The sequence below is a fragment of the Marmota marmota genome, unplaced genomic scaffold, assembly GCF_001458135.2.
Source record: "Marmota marmota marmota unplaced genomic scaffold, marMar, whole genome shotgun sequence".
Taxonomy (NCBI): Eukaryota; Metazoa; Chordata; class Mammalia; order Rodentia; family Sciuridae; genus Marmota; species Marmota marmota.
Window position 1 is genome coordinate 39335231 of NW_026000005.1, and position 21893 is coordinate 39357123.

At 35.4% G+C, this 21893-nt stretch overlaps 1 protein-coding gene across 1 annotated transcript in view; it reads right to left on the reverse strand.

The window, feature by feature from the left end:
- Positions 1–21893, reverse strand: part of Farsb (phenylalanyl-tRNA synthetase subunit beta) — a 71871-nt gene that overhangs the window by 26392 nt on the left and 23586 nt on the right. The window contains exons 9-15 of the mRNA XM_015481453.2: positions 19757–19818; positions 18589–18640; positions 15208–15269; positions 14658–14865; positions 14114–14194; positions 10431–10523; positions 5349–5466 (exon numbers count right to left, since the gene is read on the reverse strand). Of these exons, the coding sequence (XP_015336939.1) occupies positions 5349–5466; positions 10431–10523; positions 14114–14194; positions 14658–14865; positions 15208–15269; positions 18589–18640; positions 19757–19818 (676 nt within the window). The remainder of the gene's footprint in view (positions 1–5348; positions 5467–10430; positions 10524–14113; positions 14195–14657; positions 14866–15207; positions 15270–18588; positions 18641–19756; positions 19819–21893) is intronic.

The window sequence follows — 21893 nt, forward strand, 5'->3', positions numbered from 1 at the left end:
TATATATATATATATATATATATAGAGAGAGAGAGAGAGAGAGAGAGAGAGAGAGAGAGAGATCTGGTTCATCTACCTACCAACCTACCTTTTTTTTACCTACCTATCTCTTCTTATTTTTGTGACACTGGGTATTGAACCCACGGCCTTACATGTGCCCCTATATTTTAATAGCTTAGAATACAAGACAAACACTGACGTACATATGTGGTACAAACTGATGGCAAATGAAAAGATCAAACCCAATCATAAATGCCAAGAGAGTTTATTATGTTCTACAACAGATGTGGTGGTCAAAGGAGGAGAAAGAAACAGAACCTTAAATATATATTGCAATTAAAAGTTTTTTAAAAATTCTGAATTTCCATCTTCATACTAAGTAGGGTATGGAGAAGTAGATCAACCTCTCACTTAGAAAGACTTCAGAAAGAAATGTGTGATTTTAGAAACTAGACAGTGATGGGTGGGAAAGCACAGTTTAAACCAGGACTGCTAAAATGCTCTGGAGAATATAGAAGTGTTCTGAGCAAGAAGTGAAGGCACAGAGTAAGCCTACTTCATTACTACAGCCCTATCAGTGGTCAAAGGCCTTTCAATCTATTCCATTTACTATAACATCTACTAAAATCCAAAGAATTTTAAATGCAGTTGAAATGCATGGCAATATGATGATGAAGGTTCTCTATAGGGACATAACACAGGAAAAAAAAGGGCTGGGGACGTGACTCAGTGGTCAAGCGCCCTGGGTTCAATCCCCAGGACAAAGAAAAAGACAACTGGATATTTGTATCCTGCTTATCTAAATTACCCTCCTCTACACTTTACAAAGCCAAAATAATTCATCTTAGGTTCTTTCTCCTTTTCAACTAAAACTCCCTCAACCCAGTGATATGTCATCTCTTGCCATTTCAGTGAGATTGTAGGCATACTGGCAGCTTCAGAGATCACTGAGGAATAAATTGTGATTACAGAATTCAGTCTATGTTAAAGCCAGAATATTGGATTGTACAAAATATATTTGCTTTGCTGTTTGTCTGAGCAAAAAGATCAGCAATTCACATTTAGGTTCTTTGCCCCCCTACAGTTAATTCTTACTATTCAGTGCATAGTTTAGTTATTCTTGACACTGAACAAAAAGAACAAAAGTATCATCTACTGAAACCAACCATTAACTCACACAGCAGCCTGATATGGCAGCTTCAATGCTCCTCTGCTGAATTCCCTGTAATAAAGCTGAAAAATTTACCCCAGGCAGAATCAACATTCAACCTCTAGTTCCCAAATCACATACCACTTTGCCCAACCACAGGGATAAATCAGCTTACTCCTTTAAGTCATGACTATTTTTTAAAAATGTTGCAGCAACTTCAGATCTTGAAACTCAATAAATGCAGTAACTGGCTCACCCTCAAAGAACCTGAACCTATCTGGTTTAGAGAAGATTTACTGAGTGTAAAGTATGCCTGAATCAGCCTCTAAATTGGCAGACTGAGAGTCTCACTCAACATGGATGGTCAGTCAAGAGAGTCCACACTAGAATAAGAAATGTCCAGTTATGTCAAACATGAAAATTAGGAGCTAGTAGCTGTTCCTACAGAAATGCAGGTCAGATAGAATGGTGTGAGTCATGTTGAAATCCAGAAGATTCCATTTTCATTCTATTTTGGAAGATATGCTTGCTGACCTGAAATTGATATGAGGCTGGAAGTGTTGGTTTTTCTTAACATTTTGAAAAAAGTCAATAACCATTATCACTCCCTTCTCTGCATTCCCAGGGCACTTTGGACATTCTCTCTGATTATGATCTCAAAGAATCTACTCACAAATCTGTCTCCTTCAAGACTGGAAACTTTCTCTTATCCTCTAAAGCAACCCCTAAAAATGAAAAAGAACTCAAAAATACTTTCTACTAATGTGCTGGATGAGAATAGCTCATAATTGCCAAACATCTCCAACCCCTTTGAACCTGTAGTTTAGGGAACTACTTCCATCATTAAGATTTTGGGGACAATTTTGTGTTAATTGGAAAACTCCTCTTTTAACTTTTGATTAATTAGAACCTTTTCTTCAAAAAATTTAATTATTTAGGATGAGATGGCTAAGGTAAACTCAACAGATAAGAGGTTACTGATTTGATAGGCAGTAAAAACGTGCGTGTCAATTCATTGAAAAATAGGAGGTAACAAATTCCTTCAAAAATAACATTCCTGTTTTCTTAAGTAAATTCCTACATTAGTATGTCTTTGTTTCTCATCCTACAAAGAAAAGAACATGACAGAAGAAAAACCAATTAAGTCTAAGGTTAAGATAAAAATCTGCCCCCAATGTCTCAGCTAGGCAACATTAACCTTTTGGAGATAGCTGAGGCTTTTTTACCCATTCTAGAAAATTCCCAAAGATCAGGAAGCTGGTTATTTGGCCATCAGGACTATTAAAACCCCAATTAGAGCAACATTAAATATTGCATACTTTGTAGCTGGAACTTTCCAAATGTTAATTTCACTTAATCCTTTTTAACAAAGTAAGTGTTATCATTATCCCCATTGTACAGGTGAAGAAACTGAGCCACAGGAGATTAAATAAACTGCCTAAAGAGAAGCGGCTGGTAAATGAGAACCATGACTGAAATGCCAGGCACTGTGGCTATAGTGTCTGCAGAACCGTGATGCCGTGTTGCCTCTCCTACAGAGTCCTCTATGTACACCATATGACAGGCAGGAACCCACATGTACATATTTAGAATATTCCATCAGAAAGGCTTCTTTTGTTATGAAATAAAATCCAGGCCCACCTAAACACAAAACATACTCCAAATACATTAAACCAATGTTTTCAAGATGGTAGATTTACTGAGTGCATTTACCTCCCTTCATTTTTCAAATCCTATCGATAAGATAGAAAATATTAAAGAAAAAGAATAAACCAGTGTGAGACAATGGGCAAAACTAGAATCAGAAATTAAATCAATGTGGAAAATAGAACAGAATAATTTCAACTAAAAAAAGGTACAAACAAGACAAGAACTATTCTCCAGGTGGAACAGATTACAACAAATAAAAAAAGTGCAAATCTTTCAAATAAAAATAATAAGAACTGGGTTTTGGGGGTAATCACTAGGTGAATTGTTTAAAAAAAAAAAAAAAATGAGAGACAGCTCTAGCACTTGTGACCAATGTCTCTTCAGGGGAGTTTCTCAAAATTTGGGCACTGAAGCCAGAATGAGAAGCAGAGAGGTCTATACCTGTGTATTTCCAACACAGAGATTAAAAGAAAAACAACTAAGGCATTTCTACACAGAATGGCAACACAGTGAAGCTTACACCCAAACCTTCTTCAAAGCAACTGTGGGACCCCAGCTTGCTCCTTGCCCTCATCTTCACTCTGAGCTTCCTGGTTGTGAACATGCCCAGCCCTGCAGAGCCCTTAGGGAGCCTGGCAATTAGGGAAGGACCATTGCTAAAAGAGTATTACAAAGCTTATGAGGAAATCTGGTGTAATTAACCTAATTTTACATTTATAAACAAAAAGATCATCAAAGAACAAGACAACATAAAACTCAAAGAACTAAGTTGGAAAAAAAAAAAAGCCAAAGTAAACAGATAAATGTGACATTGCAATTTTATTAACAAATTTCCAGCTATCTGTACTAATGGAGAATTTAAGTCACAAGAATCCTCAAAACTTTCTTCAGCTGGCACTAAAAATGTTTTCCAAATCTATTTATTACCCAAAGAAAATTTTACATAAGCTGATATTAAAACGAACATTTATTCTCTAAGGATATGTCCACTAAGACCTAAATTCTGGCCCAATCTCGAAGTTCAATATTTTATAAAGCCCTGGGCAAATTACCAGTTTTCTTGTTTGAATTTTCCAATTTGTTAAATGGAACAATATTGGAAAACAGACAGAATTGAATCTTGGATGGATGAAAAAAGTTTTTTAGGGAGAGTCTCCATGTGAAAATCAAGATGTTTATACCTCCAGAACATCAGTTTCCAAGATGAACTTGATAGTTAAGAATGATGCCTACTAGAATCTTAAAAAAAAAAAAAATGAGAAAAAGGTTTTTGCTTCTGTCAACTAATTCAAAAGAAAACACTCCGAGTCTTGCAGAGTTTGGAGTAAGAACCACTGAATAAATGCTGCTAGAATTTGATGTATAAAATTCAGGGAACCCAGGAATCTGCCAACAATGCAGTCATTTGAGACACTACTCACCAAGGGACCACTGCACAGTGCTCCAGTCAGACTTGCATCAGAGACTGGAGACATGGATTTTGAGACAGACTTCTTTGTCAATCAAGTTTAGATACTTAGTAAATTTATGATATGTGTATTAAATAACCACTGTTACTCCAAGTGATAGATCAAGAAACTTGCTATACTCAAAGTCTAAACCATACTCAAAAAGGACAAATATGATAAACATGCTAAAAAAATCACTGGTACAACTGAGCAATTACTGCTAAACTAAAATGATATCAAGCACATTAAAATGATATGTATGTAAATTATGTGATATAACAAAAAATATTTCAGTGTTTTTCTTTTTCATTTTTTACATTTATTTATTGCAGTGCTAGGGATTAAACCCAGGGGGTCTCACACATGTAAGAATGTGCTTAGCACCTCTACCACTGAGCCTTCATGGTGTTTCTCAAGTTGAGGTTTTAATAGGGCTCTTCGTAGACATTATTAAAATGTGTTTTCCATTCAAACAAATAAGAGACATAGTAACTAAATATTTGGACACTGACAGGATTCTGATCCAAAAATAAATCTATGGAACAATTGGGAAAATTTAAACACTAGGAAATTTGACCGTAAAGTGTGATAGTATTGTTGGGTTATTAAAAAACAAACAAAAGTGATGGTCCTTATCTTTCAGAAATATGAATTAAAGTATTTGATGATGAAATTATTCACATTAAAATAATGTGGAAGCCAGGTGCAGTGGCACACTCCTGTTATTAACTTAGGAGGTTAGGCGAGAGGACCACAAATTTAAGTCTCAGCAACTTAGCCAAGATCCTGTGACACACACACACAAAAGGTGAGGGATAGCTGGGGCTATAGCTCAGTGGTAGAGTGCTTGTCTAGAAGCACAAGGCTCTGGGTTTATCCTCAGCATTGCAACTAAAAAAAAAAAAAAATTATATAATATATACATTATATATGGTGATTGGACAAGGAATATAGGATGAAAGATGGGTTGTTAACTGTTACAAGATATATGATAGATTCACAGGGATAATTATACCATATTCTCTACTTTTACACAGAACTGAAATTTTCATAATAAAAAAATGCTTTAAAAGTAACAAGTCAAAGTGACTCATTCCTACCTTTGGTAGAATCTTTTACTACAATGTCAGAGATTTCAAACAGTTTCAGAGGAAGAGGCATCTTCCGATTTGCTGCTATGGTCTTTAAGAGGCCAGGAAGAAGGGTAGTGCGTGCCACCTACAGGAAAAGACGCGAAATTGCACTAACCAAATAGAACCCAAACAGGCAGAAAAGACAAAGCACTGAATGCATGGCTTCTGAGGACCATACTTCTGAAAAATGCAATGCCTAAAATTTTAAGTTAATTTTAAATCCCAGAACTGAACTAAAAGAACTGAAAATATTCTCAATTCCAAACTTATAAAACAAAAAATAATAAATTGATTAAAAAAATAAGTGACACACAAGACTAACTAAAAATATGACTGCTCTCACCTAAGGATTGGTTATTTTATTCCATTATCATTTTTAAAATGAAAGCTGGCTTTCAAGATTTCAAATATGTAAATTTTCATATCCTGCCCCATTTCAGAAGTAAATGAAGTAGATGACAAGAAATACCAATAATTAAGTGAATTAAACATGAATTAATCAAAGTTTTAAAAACCAGGACCAGGGAAAACGTACATGCAATTAAAATATCAGGACAAGAAGGAAAATAGAATATAAATATGTAGTCATTAAAAAATTATATAGCTGCCAATGGGCAGGCTGTGATGTAGTTCTCGTTTTTTATTCACTAAAGCAAATAAGAAAATATTTATAGTCATTTCATTCTTACCAGTCAAAGAAATGCATATCCCAGTTCTTTAAAAAAAAAAAAAAAAAAAAAAAAAAAAAGCAAAACTTCACTCCTTTTGTCTGAGATAAATTTCTCACTTTATTTCAACATATGTTAATAGATGGGTTTTATGAGCAGTGATATGACATTATTGCTATACTCTACAGCAGCCTCTAAGCAACATTATTTTTTTTCTTCCCTTTTTATTATTGTAGTATACTATATGTAACAGTAAGATTTGTTGTTACATATTCCTACTAAGCACAACTGGTTTTTGGGGGGTAGGGGACAGAGTACTGGGGATTGAACCCCAGGGCACTTTACCACCAAACCACATCCCCAACCCTTTTAATTTTTTTATTTTGAGACTGGGTCTCACTAAGCTTCTCAGGGTCTTGCTAAGTTGCTGAGGCTCACCTTGAACTTGCAATGCCTCAGCATTCCTGAATCACTGGGATTATAGGCGAGTACCACTGCATATGGCAAGCACCACTGTTTTGCCCAAAACTATGTCATGAGCTTCTAAGGCTATTTCTGTCCATCTTACGGTCCAATCTTCACAGTCCTTCGATACGTAATTCAATCATATAACTCCCCCCTCAAAAACTATCAACAGTTTTCCATTAAATTTTGAAAAAAAAAAAAAAAAAAATACATGTCCTACATGGGGCCCTACAGGATTTGGCCTTGGCTCCCTCCCTAACCTCAACTGCTTCTGCTCTTCCTAGCTTACTGCACTCCAGCCACACTGGGTACTGCACAGGTCAGCAAGCTGGTCTCCCATTGTGGGGCTTCAGCCCTTGCTCTTTCCTCTGCTTCATGTGGTCTTCCTCCAGATTGACAAATGGCTACCTCACTTCCTTCACATCTCTGCTCAAACGTTCTCTCCTACAGAGGTTTCCTCTGATATCCCAGCTAAAACTGTAGGCTTGTTAGATTCTACACAAGTTACAAAAAGCCCTAAGGGGATTTGCTGGATCCTGTGCTGAAGGAAGAAAAGAACACCTTTCTAATCATTCTACCAGTAAACTGTGATTAGCCTTCAGCTTGGTCTTTTATAAGTACTATACACCTTAACAATGAGGAAAAAGTGTCCAAACCATTCACAGAAATAAAACTATAGTATGCCTCTTTATTCTAAGTTTCATTTTCCATAGTTTCAGTTTACTGTGGTCAACTATGGTTTGACAATAGTACGCAAGTTTTAAACTGAGTATCATTCTGAGCAGCATAATGAGGGTTCCCAATCAGCTCCCTGTCCAGTGTACCCACTGTAAGTACCCTCTGCCCAACAGGCACTGGGAAGTTAGCTCAGTTATCAGGTTACCTATGGCAGTATGCATGTTAAGTAAACCTTCATTTTATTTAATAGTGGCCCCAAAAGGCAAGAACAGTGATGCTGGCAATTCAGATATTGTAAAGAACAGCTGTGAAGTATTTCCTTTAAATGAAAAGATTAAAGTTCTAATTTAAGAAAAAAAATACAGTATGGTGAGATGCCTATGATCTACAGTAAAATTAGGTATTTGGGAGAAACAAAATACATTCACACATAACCTTCATTTTCAGTACACTATTACAATTGCTCCACTTTATTATTAGCTATTGTTAATCTCTTACAGTACCTAATTTGTAAGGGGGGGGGAACTACGATGTGAAGGAAAAAGAAATTTAATTTATTGGAATGTAAACAAACTTTTTTTTTTCTTTTTGTGGAACGGGGATCAAACCTACTGCCTTCCACATGCTAGGCAAGCACTATAACACTGAGCTACATCCCTGGCCATTTTTATTTTTCATTTTATTTTGAGACAGGGTTTAAGTTGCCTAGGCTGGCCTTGAACCTATGATCTTCCTACCTCAGCCTCCCAAACATCTGGGATTACAGATACTTGCCACCATGCCCAGCTAGACAAGCAACTTTTGAGACAGCTTTCCTTAATTTTTTTAGTTTACTTCATAGTAGACCTATGTGCTTAGTTAAAAACAGCAATACAAAAAAAAATTAAGCTGGGGCTGGGGCTCAAGCACCAGCGTGCTCGCCTGGCATGCGTGCGGCCCAGGTTCGATCCTCAGCACCACATACAAACAAAGATGTTGTGTCCACCGAAAACTAAAAAATAAATATTAAAAAAAAATTCTCTCTCTCTTTCTCTTAAAAAAAAAAAAAAATTAAGCTGAATCGAATCAAGCTTCCAGAGTTAACTACCAGTTTACAGAAAATACAGGAACCACTAGAATATATTCAGCAAAATCCTAAATGTGGGAATTCTACAAGCCAAATGACCCAGTTTCTTCAACAAATTGAAAGGGCGGGCTTCAGGAAGAAAAAAAAAGTGGATGAGCAACCTGCAGAATAAGACTTGAGAAGCACATCAATCTATCTTGATGCATAAACCTCATTTGAATACCAACTCAAACTAAAAAAAAAAAAAAGATGAAATGGACATTTAAGGATACAAATTAATTTGGGGGGAAGAGAAATAATATTTTATAATTTTGTTTACAATGATTAGAATGAAATTTTACATATTTTACCTAAATAATATTTTTCTTGTCTTGTCCATTTTTTTAACAACATCTATTTTGAGAAATAAATCCAAGGTTTAGAATAATGCAGGAAAATTCTGTATAAGACCATGAATAATTTTCCATTTAATTTAACCATAAATAAATGTAAACCTATTAGCCATACTAGAAGTGGTAGAATATAAAAACAGAGGTAAAATATAGGTATCTGTCAAATCTAAAAGATAATCTCTCATCTCTAATCATCTCTAATGTATTCTATACCAAAATGGTGCCTCTTAAGCTAAACCACAACTATTTGTAGAGAGACAGTACACTGATGATTAGTTTCCCTCCACTTACATAAAATAGATAAGCCAGGATATAAATCCTAAAAACCATAGCAGTTACCACATCTCAAGAAATCTACCATGCCTGACAAATGAAAAGTGTGTGTGTGTGTAGCAGGGGGGGTTCACATTTGAAATTAGCGAATAATACTAAAAATGTACTTAAGATTTACTGAAAAATCATTCTATGCAAATATTAGTCTAATTTGCCACATTAGTATGTAGTTGTATACATAAAACGGGGAATTTTTTTTTTTTATTGTGGTGCTGGGGATTAAACCAAAGGCCTTGTGCATGCAAGGTAGGTACTCTACCAACTGAGCTATATTCTTAGTCCCAAAATGTGGAATTTTTAAACTAACCCAATGCCCTATTTTTACATAAATGTAAACTAAAGCCTGAGACTCAGGTTGTGGCTCAGTGGTAGAGTGCTTGTCTAGCACATGGGGTACTGGGTTCAATCCTCAGCATCACATAAAAAAATGAAATAAAGGCATTGTGTTGATCTACAACTGTAAGTATTTTTAAAAAAAGAAAAAGAAAATCAAGGTCCAAAGAAACTAACTAAAAATCAAAGAGTTCATATATTATTTATGATAGCATTAACTTTCTTAAAAGCAGATCCTTCTTGTTCTAACATTCCGCTTAATTCTAGAAGCCTGGGTTAAAAAAATATAAAAGAAAAATGAGGTGAGAGTGCCTTGATATGAAAGAGATAGGGACTATTGAAAGTTAATAAGTAAAGACATTATAACCTTGAAATTCCCTTTTAATAGTTAATATCCCAAACTGTAATATAAATCACTTAACATTCTCTATTAAAGTATTTAAATATTCTTAAACTCTAAATGAAACTGCCAATAAGGCAACTATAATGAAAAACAAAGCAGCACAGTCAAGAACTGATTTAATAGCTAATTTCAAAGTGAATGACTTATGGAAGTATTAGATAACTGGTGTTGATTCATTTATCACAGATATATGGAAAAGAGATGAAAATCTGACAAGAGTATACAATTATAAAATGGAAATTTCAGTTAAGAGAGACTGAACCAGATCTGTAAAAAAAAAAAAAAAAAATGCAACAACTATAATCAAAAGATTAGAAGTGTTAGGGTTAGGGATGTAGCTCAGTGGTAAAGGACTTGCTTGACTTACATAAGGCCCCAGAACCTTAATAAAAAAAAAATACATATATATTCTAGCCAGGATATGCAGCTAAAGTAAAAATATAAAGAGAGAGAAAGAAATTTAGGTACTGGTAGCTCTGTGGTAGAGCATCTATTTAGTATGTGTAAATACCTGGGTTTGATCCCACCACATACACATATGTTAAGAATTTTGATCCGCAAAGCATATAAGAATCAACTATAAACTTATCTAAGAAGAGACTATTAAAAAATTCTGATTTCACCACCAGAGGCATAATAACCAAGGAATTTTTCTAAATAATGTACTAATTCTCAGTTCTTACACAAATTCTTACATACTTAAAATTTTACCTGAAACTCAGCTGTTTTAGGGTTACTTATGTGGACTGCCTTTGTTGCAGAGATATCCAAACCAAGTTTATCAGCAATATCTTCTTGGGAGCACTAAAAAGCACACACAAAATACATTAATATGGAAAATGCATAAATGTAATTTAAAAAGGAATGCTATCAGTCAACCTGCAATGGTCTCAGCAATTTATATTCTCTATATGTAAGTTTTAGTAATTAATTCATCAATTTCAGGACCAAAGAAGACATAATTTAACATTAATAATTCTGTTATGATGAGTTCTAGCCAGGATATGCAGCTAAAGTAAATTTTTCAAGTGGAGATGGTAGTAAAACCTATACCCAGGTCCTTGCTAAGCTAGCCTCCCATTTATCTTTCTAATCTCCTAATTCCCTGGTCCATACCCTCCTGAACCTTATACTTTTCCCTGCCTTTACTTGAAATGCCTCCCACCCCCACATGCAGCCATTCCCTGAAGCTCTATTTAAATGACCTCTTTTCCACTTCTTCCACAAAAATGTCCCTAATGATTCCAATCAGAAATTCTCTCTGCCTCCTTGGAATTTCCGATGACTTTCTGTTTTGACTAGCAATGAATGAAAACCTTGCTGAATCCACTCTGTGTGCAGAATGGTAGAACTGGAGAGAATTCAAGTGGCCTTAATTCTGCCCAAAGTTTTTCTATCATTTAATTTCCCTGCACCTGCTTGATAAAGCTCATGGTAGCAAACTGCTAAGTACCCTTGCAACCAAAAAAAAAAAAAAAAAAAAGAAAGAAAGAAAGAAAGAAAAGAAAATGCTTGTCCACCACCTCAGAAACCAGGACAGCAGGCAAAAGTTATGAAAATAAAACCAACTATTAAGATACATCAAGCCCAATAATAAATCAGATAAGAAGATAATGCATTCTAACTGCCTGGCAGAGAGTAAATGATCGCCCATTGTACTGCTCTACAAAACAATTTTCAAGGAATAATTGGCATGTATATCACTCAAAAAAAAAGGGGGGGAGGTAGAAAAACTGACATGGTAAAAAGAATTCATTTAATGCCAAAGCCAGCTCTAGTGATTCCTATCATGCTCTCTTGGGAAAGATCCCAAAGCCATGTCCAAGCCTAGCAAAGAAGAATTCCCTGATCTGCTTAGGCTGCAGAGGTAGAAAATGGTAAGTGGATATTTAGTTTTAAAACTGAGCCAATCTTAAATGAAAAACATTACTACAAGTATGCAGATATAGCAAAAATCATAATGATGGGATATGAATTGCTTACTATACTTGGGTAGTCAAGGAATAGAACAATGGTCATGGGCCAGGTGCAGTGATGCACACCTGTAATCCCAGTGGCTCAGGAGGCTGAGGAAGGAAGATCATGTGTTCAAAGCCAGCCTCAGCAAAAAGTGAGGCAATAAGCAATTTGGTGAGACCCTGTCTCTAAATAAAATACAAAATAGGGCTGGGAATGTGGCTCAGTGGTCAAATGTTCCCGAGTTCAATCCCTGGTATTCCCCTCCCTCGCAAAAAAAAAAAAAGAATGACTGTCACTCTTGTATTAAACCGTATGTAACAATACAGGCCATCTTAACTCAGTGATGTTTAGGTTTCCTTTTAAAATGTGTAACTTTTCAAACACTGAATTCCAATGGTGAAAATCCTACAGGAAAACTGTTATTTGAAATCTGAAACACTCTAGCACCTCTCTTTTCCTCCCGTGACAAACAACAAATGTATTAAAAAGTGACTGGACAACCAAACAGGCTAATATGACAAACATCTCTAGTATGACAATTCAGTCACTAGATTTGGATGAAAAAACAGGCCTGGGCTGGAATCTGGTCCACAGTCAACTGACAACAGGGAGTGGGATGAGTGACTCTCAAATTAAGTACTGTGGAAGACAGAAAGGCCTACTACACAAGGCTGAGAGAAAAGAAACGGAATTTTGTACATAGAGCCTTAGCATAGGGTAAACATTCCCTGCAGTTATTTGTGGAACTCAGCTTATGTGTTCTTCCAAAGATACTCCAAGCTACATAATTACATCAGAATGTACCACTAACATAGAAGGGCAGGGAAAACTAATGCCAGAATTCTAACAGCAATTAGATCTGGGAAGGAAAACAGGATTAAAAGTAGGGAGGAGAACTGTCATGGTTTACTCAATGGGATCTGTGAAGTTCAAATCCATCAAAAAGAGAATTTGTTGATTCCTATGCCACTTACATATTTAAAAAATGGGGAGAAGGGAAGAATAAAAGTTCACTGAATTAGACAAAGGGGAATGAAAGGAAGGGAAGGGGATGGGAACAGGAAAGACAGGAGAATGAATCAGACATAACTTTACTATGTTCATATATGAGCACATGACCAATGTTACTCCATATCATGTACAACCACAAGAATGGGAAGTTATACTCCATGTATATATATCAAAATATATTTTACTGTCATGTATAACTAAAAAGAACAAATTAAAAATTTTTTTTAAATATGGGGTTGGGGTTGTGGCTCAGCGGTAGAGCGCTTGCCTCGAACACACGAGGCCCTGGGTTTGATCCTCAGCACTACATAAAACTAAATAAGTGAAATAAAGGTATTGTGTCCAACTATAACTAAAAAATAAATATTTAAAAAACTTTAAAAAAAATAAAAAGTACATTTCTCAGTGTTATATTTTATATTTCCCTTTACATAAAATTGTAGATGCTCATGACTAGAACATGTGTGTGCGAATGGCATGGTGCCTGCTATAAAAGTAGTGTACACAGAAGGAGACAATGGTAATGGCTCTAGGAATCCAAAGGCTAGGACTGTAGTCACGGTGGTGCTGTTGTGGAAAATGTGTTAGGTACTTAGGTCCTCTTTCAGTTTCAGGCTTCCTTGCTGGCATAATGCCTAGCACATGACACATGCTCAACAACTATTGAAGGAGTGACTACTAACTCAGAAAAATCAAGGCCTAAACTAGAAAATCTAGACAGTCTCTGAAATACTCTAAAAGTCTGAGAATTTCAGGGCTGGGACTAAGTTGGGGACTAAGAAGTAGCTCCTCCCTAAGGTTAAACTGAAACTTGAATGCTCAAAAACTCCACCACAGGTACCACAGAAATACTCAGCAACAGGAAAAAAGCCTACAAATTGCATACATATTTTATTCTTTTAAATGGTCAATCTGGTAAGGGAGGGAGATTTCCTTCTGATTTTGTAATAAAATTCATTTCCTGATTTAGGCCTTTTATGTCAGCTTTTCAACTCAAAGCAAATGTTTGTGAACATGTTCAAAGACAAAGAAATAGGTTTAATGTGGAACAGTCCACAAGCTCTTAACCAGGGCGGCATCTAGTGGGCACAGCCACAACCAAATTAAGACCAAATATTCTAACTTCATAAATTTGGTTATACAATTCATTATGAACCCTCAACACTTACATGAAACTATAAAATATTTTGTCATCTATCACTTAAGGCAATATTTCTAGACTTTTATGTTTTTCCTATGATTATATACAGAAACCTCTCAACATTCTTTTAACTGTACAATCTCTAGTAACAAAGGTATTCTTTTATAGTCTGGAAATTTTAGCAGTCTAGATTTAAAAACTCATTTACAGAATCACAGAACAAATAATTTAGTCAAAATAAAAAAAAATCAGCTGAGCAGAAAAGGCACGTTTTAAGACATACCAGAGCAAAGGTAAGTGCTTCAGTGAATCCAGCTGCTGCCATGTCATGTCTGAGAAGTTCAGTGAGCTTATTAAGAGGAAACTAGAAAAAAATTCATTTTATTTCACCTCAATAATATCTCCATTTTTAAAATAATACATTTATATTGAACATGTCATTAAAAGCATACAACCCTCACCCTATCCCCACACAATTAATACCCCACTATCTATATAGATTACACCCTGTCCCCACCCCCACCCACATCTCCCCCACACAATTCTGCCTTCAGGCCCACAGTGAGAAAATGAATCTCCTAGTCTGATTCAACAAGGGCTGTATTCTCAAAACCTGTCTTTCTTCAAAGAACTAGTCATCACAGGTTTTCAACTTACTCTAATCATTTGGGCATCTGTTTTGTATCCTTTCCATAGCAAATGCTTCTCATAGCAAAGCATGTCCAAATACTGCTTAATTCTTATGTTCTGTTTTTCTCAAAGCCTTCCTGGCATTCAATAATCAGTTTCTAACAATAAGGAGTGTTTATTTAAGGGTGCAATCTTACTTGATTAGCTATGGTGTATGTTTTCGGGAGAGTCATCTGAATGTTGTTATATCCATAAGCAATAGCTGCATCTTCTACAATATCACACGCATGGATAATGTCAGCTCTGGTTGGAGGGATTTCAATCTCAATCTGATTCCCATCACCTATGACTTCTGACTTTAAATACATCCTGGTCAGGAGCTTGGCAAGATTTTCCGGAGTTTCTCTGAAAAAGGAATGTACAAACCATAAACTTTTCTGGATTATGTAAAACATGTTTACATTTTGACTTAAGATAACACTACTACCTGAAACCATAACTTTCTTTTTGAATCCTATTAGACTTTAGACATCCTAACTGATGCCATCTCATTTTTTAACTTACTCTGAACAATATCAAAATCCTCTCCAAGCATTCTTTCAGAAAAATTAAATAGCCTTGTATGAAGTTTGTACATGTTACACATGAAGTAACAAAGGAATAAATTAATGACTTGATAAACAAATTGAGAGAGCCTAATTCCAAAGCTTTCTCCAACAATAAATAAATGAAGTTTTTAAAACATACCTGATTCCAACTTTCTTGTTAATAAGATCAGCTCTAACTATCTCCTTTCGGTAAGCCAGTTCCTTAAAGAGAAAAGAGTTTGAAAGCTTAAATCATTTCCCACTGGATATAGTTTTAGACTCTTTCTAATTCAATTAGTTGTTGTTGCAGCTTTATTACCTTGCCAAGAAAGTATCTTTAGAGTCACATATTGAAAATAAACTTGATGTTTTAAAAATTATTACAGAAAAACAAATTACTACATTACATTCTTATATGAACATTCTACTTGCTAGATGATTTGTACTACTTATGCCAAACATTTTTCTCTTTAGATGTTTATTCCACATTCCCTACAGTAAAACATAGCTGCATTACATCATTTCCAAGATGTTTATAAATCCTGATAAAGATTTTCAGTCTCATCTTCGCAAGCAGGTGTGTGTGACCAAAAAAGAATAATTCAAGTGTCGCAATGTACCATCCATCATACTGAGTCTAAGAATGTTAAGACATTTCTCTATTACTATGTCCCACATGGGAAAAATCAATGATGCCCCAAGTCTTGGCTATCAATCTGCTTGAGGAGATAAAAGGGGTGGGAATATCTCATAAATTGATACTTACTATACTTCAAATGGAACATAATTTACCATCCAGGGATTTCCACACTTTGGAAACAAATATTTCTTAGCACCAAATTACTCTAAAAGTATAAACGTCACTATTAAAAAGGCTGTATATTTAAAACCTATTTTGATCCAAGCAAGGGCCATGCACCAGAGCCTTGCTACTCAAAATACAGTCTTCAAAGCGAGAGTATCAGCATTACCTGAGTGCTTGTGAGAAAGGCAGACTTACATTCTTCACAGGTCAAGCTAGCATCAATGACACTACACATACTAAACTTGATAGCCCACACTGCAGGCTATCAAGATTCCCAGGTGAATTGAATGCACAGTAGAATTGGGGTGGCACAGACTGGTCAAGATACTCAGATGACAACAGTAATAACAAACCTTTACTGAATAGTTACTGTGAGCTTAACAGTTCAAGATATACTTTTGATAATCTCTTAGTCCCCTCAATGTTAGTATCCTTATTTTACAGATAAGGAATGTGAGTTTTAGAGAAAAACTAGTACTGGGTCCCAAGTACTAAGCTGCTGAGTCTAATTGCTGCTATATTCCCAGAGCTTAGAAAAATTCCTATAAGATAATAAGCATTTGGTATATATTTAATGAATAAATGTATGTATAAAGTAATTAAAAAATAAATTTGACTTGATAAACAAATTAAGAAATCCTAATTCCAAAGCTCTCACCATTAGCCATTAACCATTTCTCTCTACCACTTATCTTATTTCAAATTTTATTCTTTTCTAAAAATTTAAAAGCCTAGCAAAGAACTTTCAAAGTATTTGTGAAATTTTGCTACTTCATGTGAAGAAGAGGCAGTGAACCTCTAGAGGACCCTTCCCCTCTGAGAAGACAACCTGAGAGCTATTCTAACCAAAGTTTAGGAGAAAATAAATTAACAAATGCCAAACACCAGTGTAGTACTCCTTTTCAGAAAGACATCGAATTTATGAAAGCTCTCTTAACATAAATAAATGATCCAAATGAGAAAAGTAAACCAAATTTTAAAACACATTTCTCCCCTTTCACAAAAGTATATACTTAGTTTTAGTAACACTTGACAATTCCTCATATTAAAGAGAAACTTTCTCCAAATCAGACATTTTAAAAAACAATCTAAAAAGCTATCTGTGGTTAATTCCAACTACTAGTGAGGTAAATAATCACAAATTCTTAATCTCTCTACATCCATGGTTTTGCAACATGACACTACAGATCCTACAGTTAGGAGATGGCATCTATTTCTCCACCACATCAGTGATGGCCAACAGGACATCATGATTGAAAGCATGATGGGCTTGCTCTCTTGTTGCTGGGAACCCTGGAACCCACCATCATATTAAGAAGCCCAAGTGTGGGTAGAGGGTGTGTGTAGCTCAGAGCTTGCTAGCACACACAAGGCCCTGGTTTCCATCAGCAGCAGCATGTGAACATGAAAAAAACAAGCTAGCAAGCTGGATGATGATTAGGGACAGTTGACACCCTGACCCCACAACAAGAAACAGATATATGAGTGAGGCCATTTCAGATCATCCTGCCATCAGTTAACCAGCCACATGGCTACCCATATGAGCAAGCTCAGCAGAGATCAGCTAAGTTGGCCCAGAAACAAAGAACCATTGAAGTGACCAAGAGAATCAGGAGATAAGTAAATGGCTGTTATTTTAAGCCACTAAGTCTTAGCGTAGTTTGTTATACAACAAAAGCTAACTGATAATAACTACTAAATTCCAGATCAATTAAAAATTTAAAAAACCTTGATATTGACCAAGTAATTTCAGTTATGCATTCTATGATTATACAGTTATTTTGACTAATAATAAATGTTCTAGAATAAAATGCATTGTTAAACCTAATGTTTTGGGGAGGGAGATGTTTTGGTCATGGCAAGTTTAATTTACTTTAAAAGCTATTTAACTATTTAGGCTCTGATTCACTTCATAAATGACAAAGGAACTAAAAAAAATCCAAAGAGAAAAAAGCTCATCAAAGAATGGTCTCGCTGAGTCAGAACCACAACTAATTTACTGTGATACTGTCATGTTTCAGAATAGCCATCTTTATATGTAGCCATCTTGGGGGGAAGTAAGTCCAGTCAATTAAGAATAATACTAGTTTAGGAGCTGAGGGTATAAGCTCAGCAGCAGAGCATTTGCCTGGCATGCGTAAGACCCTGGGATGAATCCCCAGTATCATCAGAAAGAAGTATAAAAATAAAACTAATTTAAATTTTTTACTAATATTCTATGTTCTGACAATAGCTGTACTTGCTACTGAATTAGTCTCATTAACACAATTGGAATTATGTATTAGTTACAGGGATGGCCTTCAGCAACTGTTAATTCAAGTGTGAACAGACTAATTAGATTTGCAGGGCTTAGTAATCTTAAAGGGGTGAGACTATAAATTACCAAGTTAGCTAGTTAATAAGATCACAAAAATTATGGCCTTATAATGTGATTGTATAACCCAGCATGTTGGCATCTGATGTCACACTGTCTGATCTTAAGTCCTAGCTCCACCACTGTATTAATAGGCAACCTATTTAAAATCTCAAGATCTCAGAATCTTCTTCTAGAAAAGGCATAAATAATCGCACTCTCCAATTAGACTAGTTATTTGAAGTCAAAAAACATCCTCACAGGGTCATTGTGAAGTGTCTGGCATGAAGGAGGGTGGGTGAATGGATGGATGGGTAAATCAACAGAACACAAGCACTCTGGAGCCATTATACTGTGGTCACCATCAGTTCTTAAATACTTACTGGAAAAGTATTTGACTTCCCATTAGGAAAAACTACCTCAGCTGCTTCAACCCTAAAAAACAAATGTCAGAAATAAAATGCTTAAGAAGAAAAAAATGTGTCAGAATTCCAGCAATGTACATGGTTAATCAATCTTTAATTTGAGCTACAACTCCAATCTCAATACACTCAATCTATCATACTCTAACACTGTGTGAACTAATCTTCCTATATATTATTCTACCATTTCATTTCGTAAGGCTCCCATGTCCCTGTAGGCAGTGTCCACTTGCAAAATTTATTTCCTGGTAGTGCAAAGCATGCATCCTATATGGACTTTCTGCTAATCTGGTATCCCAGGTTTCATCAGGGTAGTGTTACGTGACAAAAGTTAACTGATAAAACCACTGAAATGCAAAATGAGTTAAAGAAAATAACAAACACAACTAATACAGCCCATATAATTTCAGTCATGCATTTTATAATTATACATGTACTGTGAATCATAATCAATACCGTACACAGTAAAGGCCATATAGGTTTAATTTTTTTTAATTAAAAATATGCTTTGAGCTAGGTACATGCCTGTAATTCCAGTGAATCAGGAGGCTGAAGCAGGAGGATCACAAGTTCCAGACCCACCTCGGCAACTTAGGGAGTTCCTAAGCAACCTAGCAAGATCCTGTCTCAAAATCAAAAAATAAAATGGGCCAGGGATCTAGAGATGTAGCTCAGTGGTAAAGCATCCCTGGGTTTAATTCCCTGTACAAAAATACATACACACACACACACACTTTGGAAAAAAGTAATTTTGCTGATAAATATATGGCATATATATTTTGCTCTCATATATTTCTCTTTGTTTAGTTGTGCCTCTTGCTGTTCCTCCTAGACATTCTCAGACTCAGTAATCCCTAAATACAGTCTAAATTTCAATGCCTCCAAGACACCACCCCAGATTGCTTCAGCCAATAGTAACTTGACCTTACAAATACCAGAACATCGCCAAAACGTCTCAAGTATTTATCACTTTTTGCTTTCTACATTACTTAGCCATATTTCTTATTTCTTTTAACATATTCTATATTCTAGTTAGAGGAACTATATTTTTCATCATTATATTTAGCACAAGGCCCAATGACTCAACTTCAAAACAGAAGCCATCAATAAAGATGCTGAATGAACTTACATGAATTGATTTTCACAATATTCACTGAACATGGTGACAATAATATCAAGAACTATTTTTGCCTGCAAAAGAAAAAGAGTATTATGGTAATTTATATATTCTCCATTCAGGGGGTAATGAATATTTAAAATAATTAGTCCCCAATCACATAAAAATGGACCTTTACATTTACATTCCAAGAAAGAAAATGGAATAAAAACTTATGAGTAGGGTATTCTTATCTTCAGGTGCTCTGCATTTATGCAGCTCTTTGAGAGTTACAATCCATGACCGAGACAAATCATTTAGTTCCCCACTCCCAACCTTGGTTCACCAGGTTCAAGAGAGATAAATGGCCAATTGCTGGATTAAATGTTTTCAATTTCATAAGTCTCTCAAACCAGACTGCTGGAATACTGGCTCAACCACTGACTGACAGTGTGACTTCAGACAAGCTATCCTCACTTCATCTCACTTTTCTTATCTGTTAAGTGGACACAATAAAAATTCCTATCTCATTTGTCACTGTGAGCATCAGATGCATTAATACACATAAGATGGTGCTCAGTAAGAACCACAAGCTTGTTAAATAATTTTTAATTGAAAATAAGTAGGAAAAAATATGCTAACCTAATTGGAATGTATGCATTGCTCTTATGTACATTTAATTATTATATAAGTTTCAGAAAAAATACCTAAGGTCTGTCAATGCATAACTTAAAGGCTTAAAAATGTTTTAACAGTTAAATCTTATATTATCCTGACAATATTTCTGAAGGCAAATATGACAGGTAAATGTTACAAATGAAATACCTTAAAATGTCCACAATCCTATAAGACCCACACAAATACCAGGTATCTCCCCTACCTTTATACTCCAGCCGCCTTCTGTTATTCTAGTTTATCTTTCAGAATTTGCTCAACTGACAACTCACCCTATGCTGATATATATGTCACCCAAATAATGGTGACACACGCCTATAATCCCAGCTACTTGGAAGGCTGAAGAAAGAAAATTGCAAGTTTGAGGGCATCTTGGGCAACTTAATGAGAACCTGTTTCAAAAATAAAAAGGTCTAGGGATGTAGCTCAATGGTAGAGCACTTGCCTAACATTTGTGATGACTTGGGTTTAATTCCCAGTTTTGGGGGGCGGGAAGCTTTCATAGTAATCCATTCCAACATAATCCAAAGTAGGTAGCAAATAAAAGTGAGTGAACAACTGGTAAACTACATCTTCTAGATATTTTTATATGCATAAACCCTTTATTAATTTAAAACTTCTTTACAGAAAACTTTCAAGTACACAAAGATAGGAAATCATTCAGCATTTAAATGAAACCAACTAAGATAAATGGTTTTTACTGGTCTTGTTATGGTACTTATTCTAGTCTCTTTTTTATTGTCATGTATATGGCAGATTCTCCCATTAGACAAGTTATTTGAAGTCAAAAAACATGTAACCATTCTTAAATCCCTGGCACTGAAAACACATTAAGTGCTCATTAAAAATCCCTGGCACTGAGAAGACATTAAGCGTTCATTAAACGTTGTCAGCCAGGCAGCGTGGCATACACCTGCAATCCCAGCAGCTGGGAAGGCTGAGGCAATAGCTCAGGGGTGGAACAATTTCCTAGCATGTGTAAGGCATGGGTTCGATCCTCAGCACCCATAAAAATAAATAAATGAAAATAAAGATATTGTGTCCATCCACAACTAAAAAAAAAATTTTTTAAGAAATTTTTAAAATTTTAAAAGACAAAACAAAGCCAGCCTCAGCAACTTATCAAGGCCCTAAGCAACTCGTCGAGATCCTGTCTCTAAATAAAATATAAAAAAGGGCTCAGGATGTAGCTCAGTGGTTAAGCACCCCTAAGTTCAATTCCTGGTACCAAAAAAAAGCAAAAAAAATTTGTCAAATGAAAACACCATAAACAACATACAGAATTTACACTGATTTAATATTCTACTTTTCTAAACATGAAATAAATATGTCTTAAAATATCTTAATTTCTACCATACAACTTGATTTAAAAGTAAAATCTATTCTATTTGATGGTATAAAATTAGAAATTTTAGCTGGGTGTGGTGGGGCACACCTGTAAGCCCAGAAACTTGGGAGGCTCAGGTTAGTGGATCAAAAAATCAAGGCCAGACAT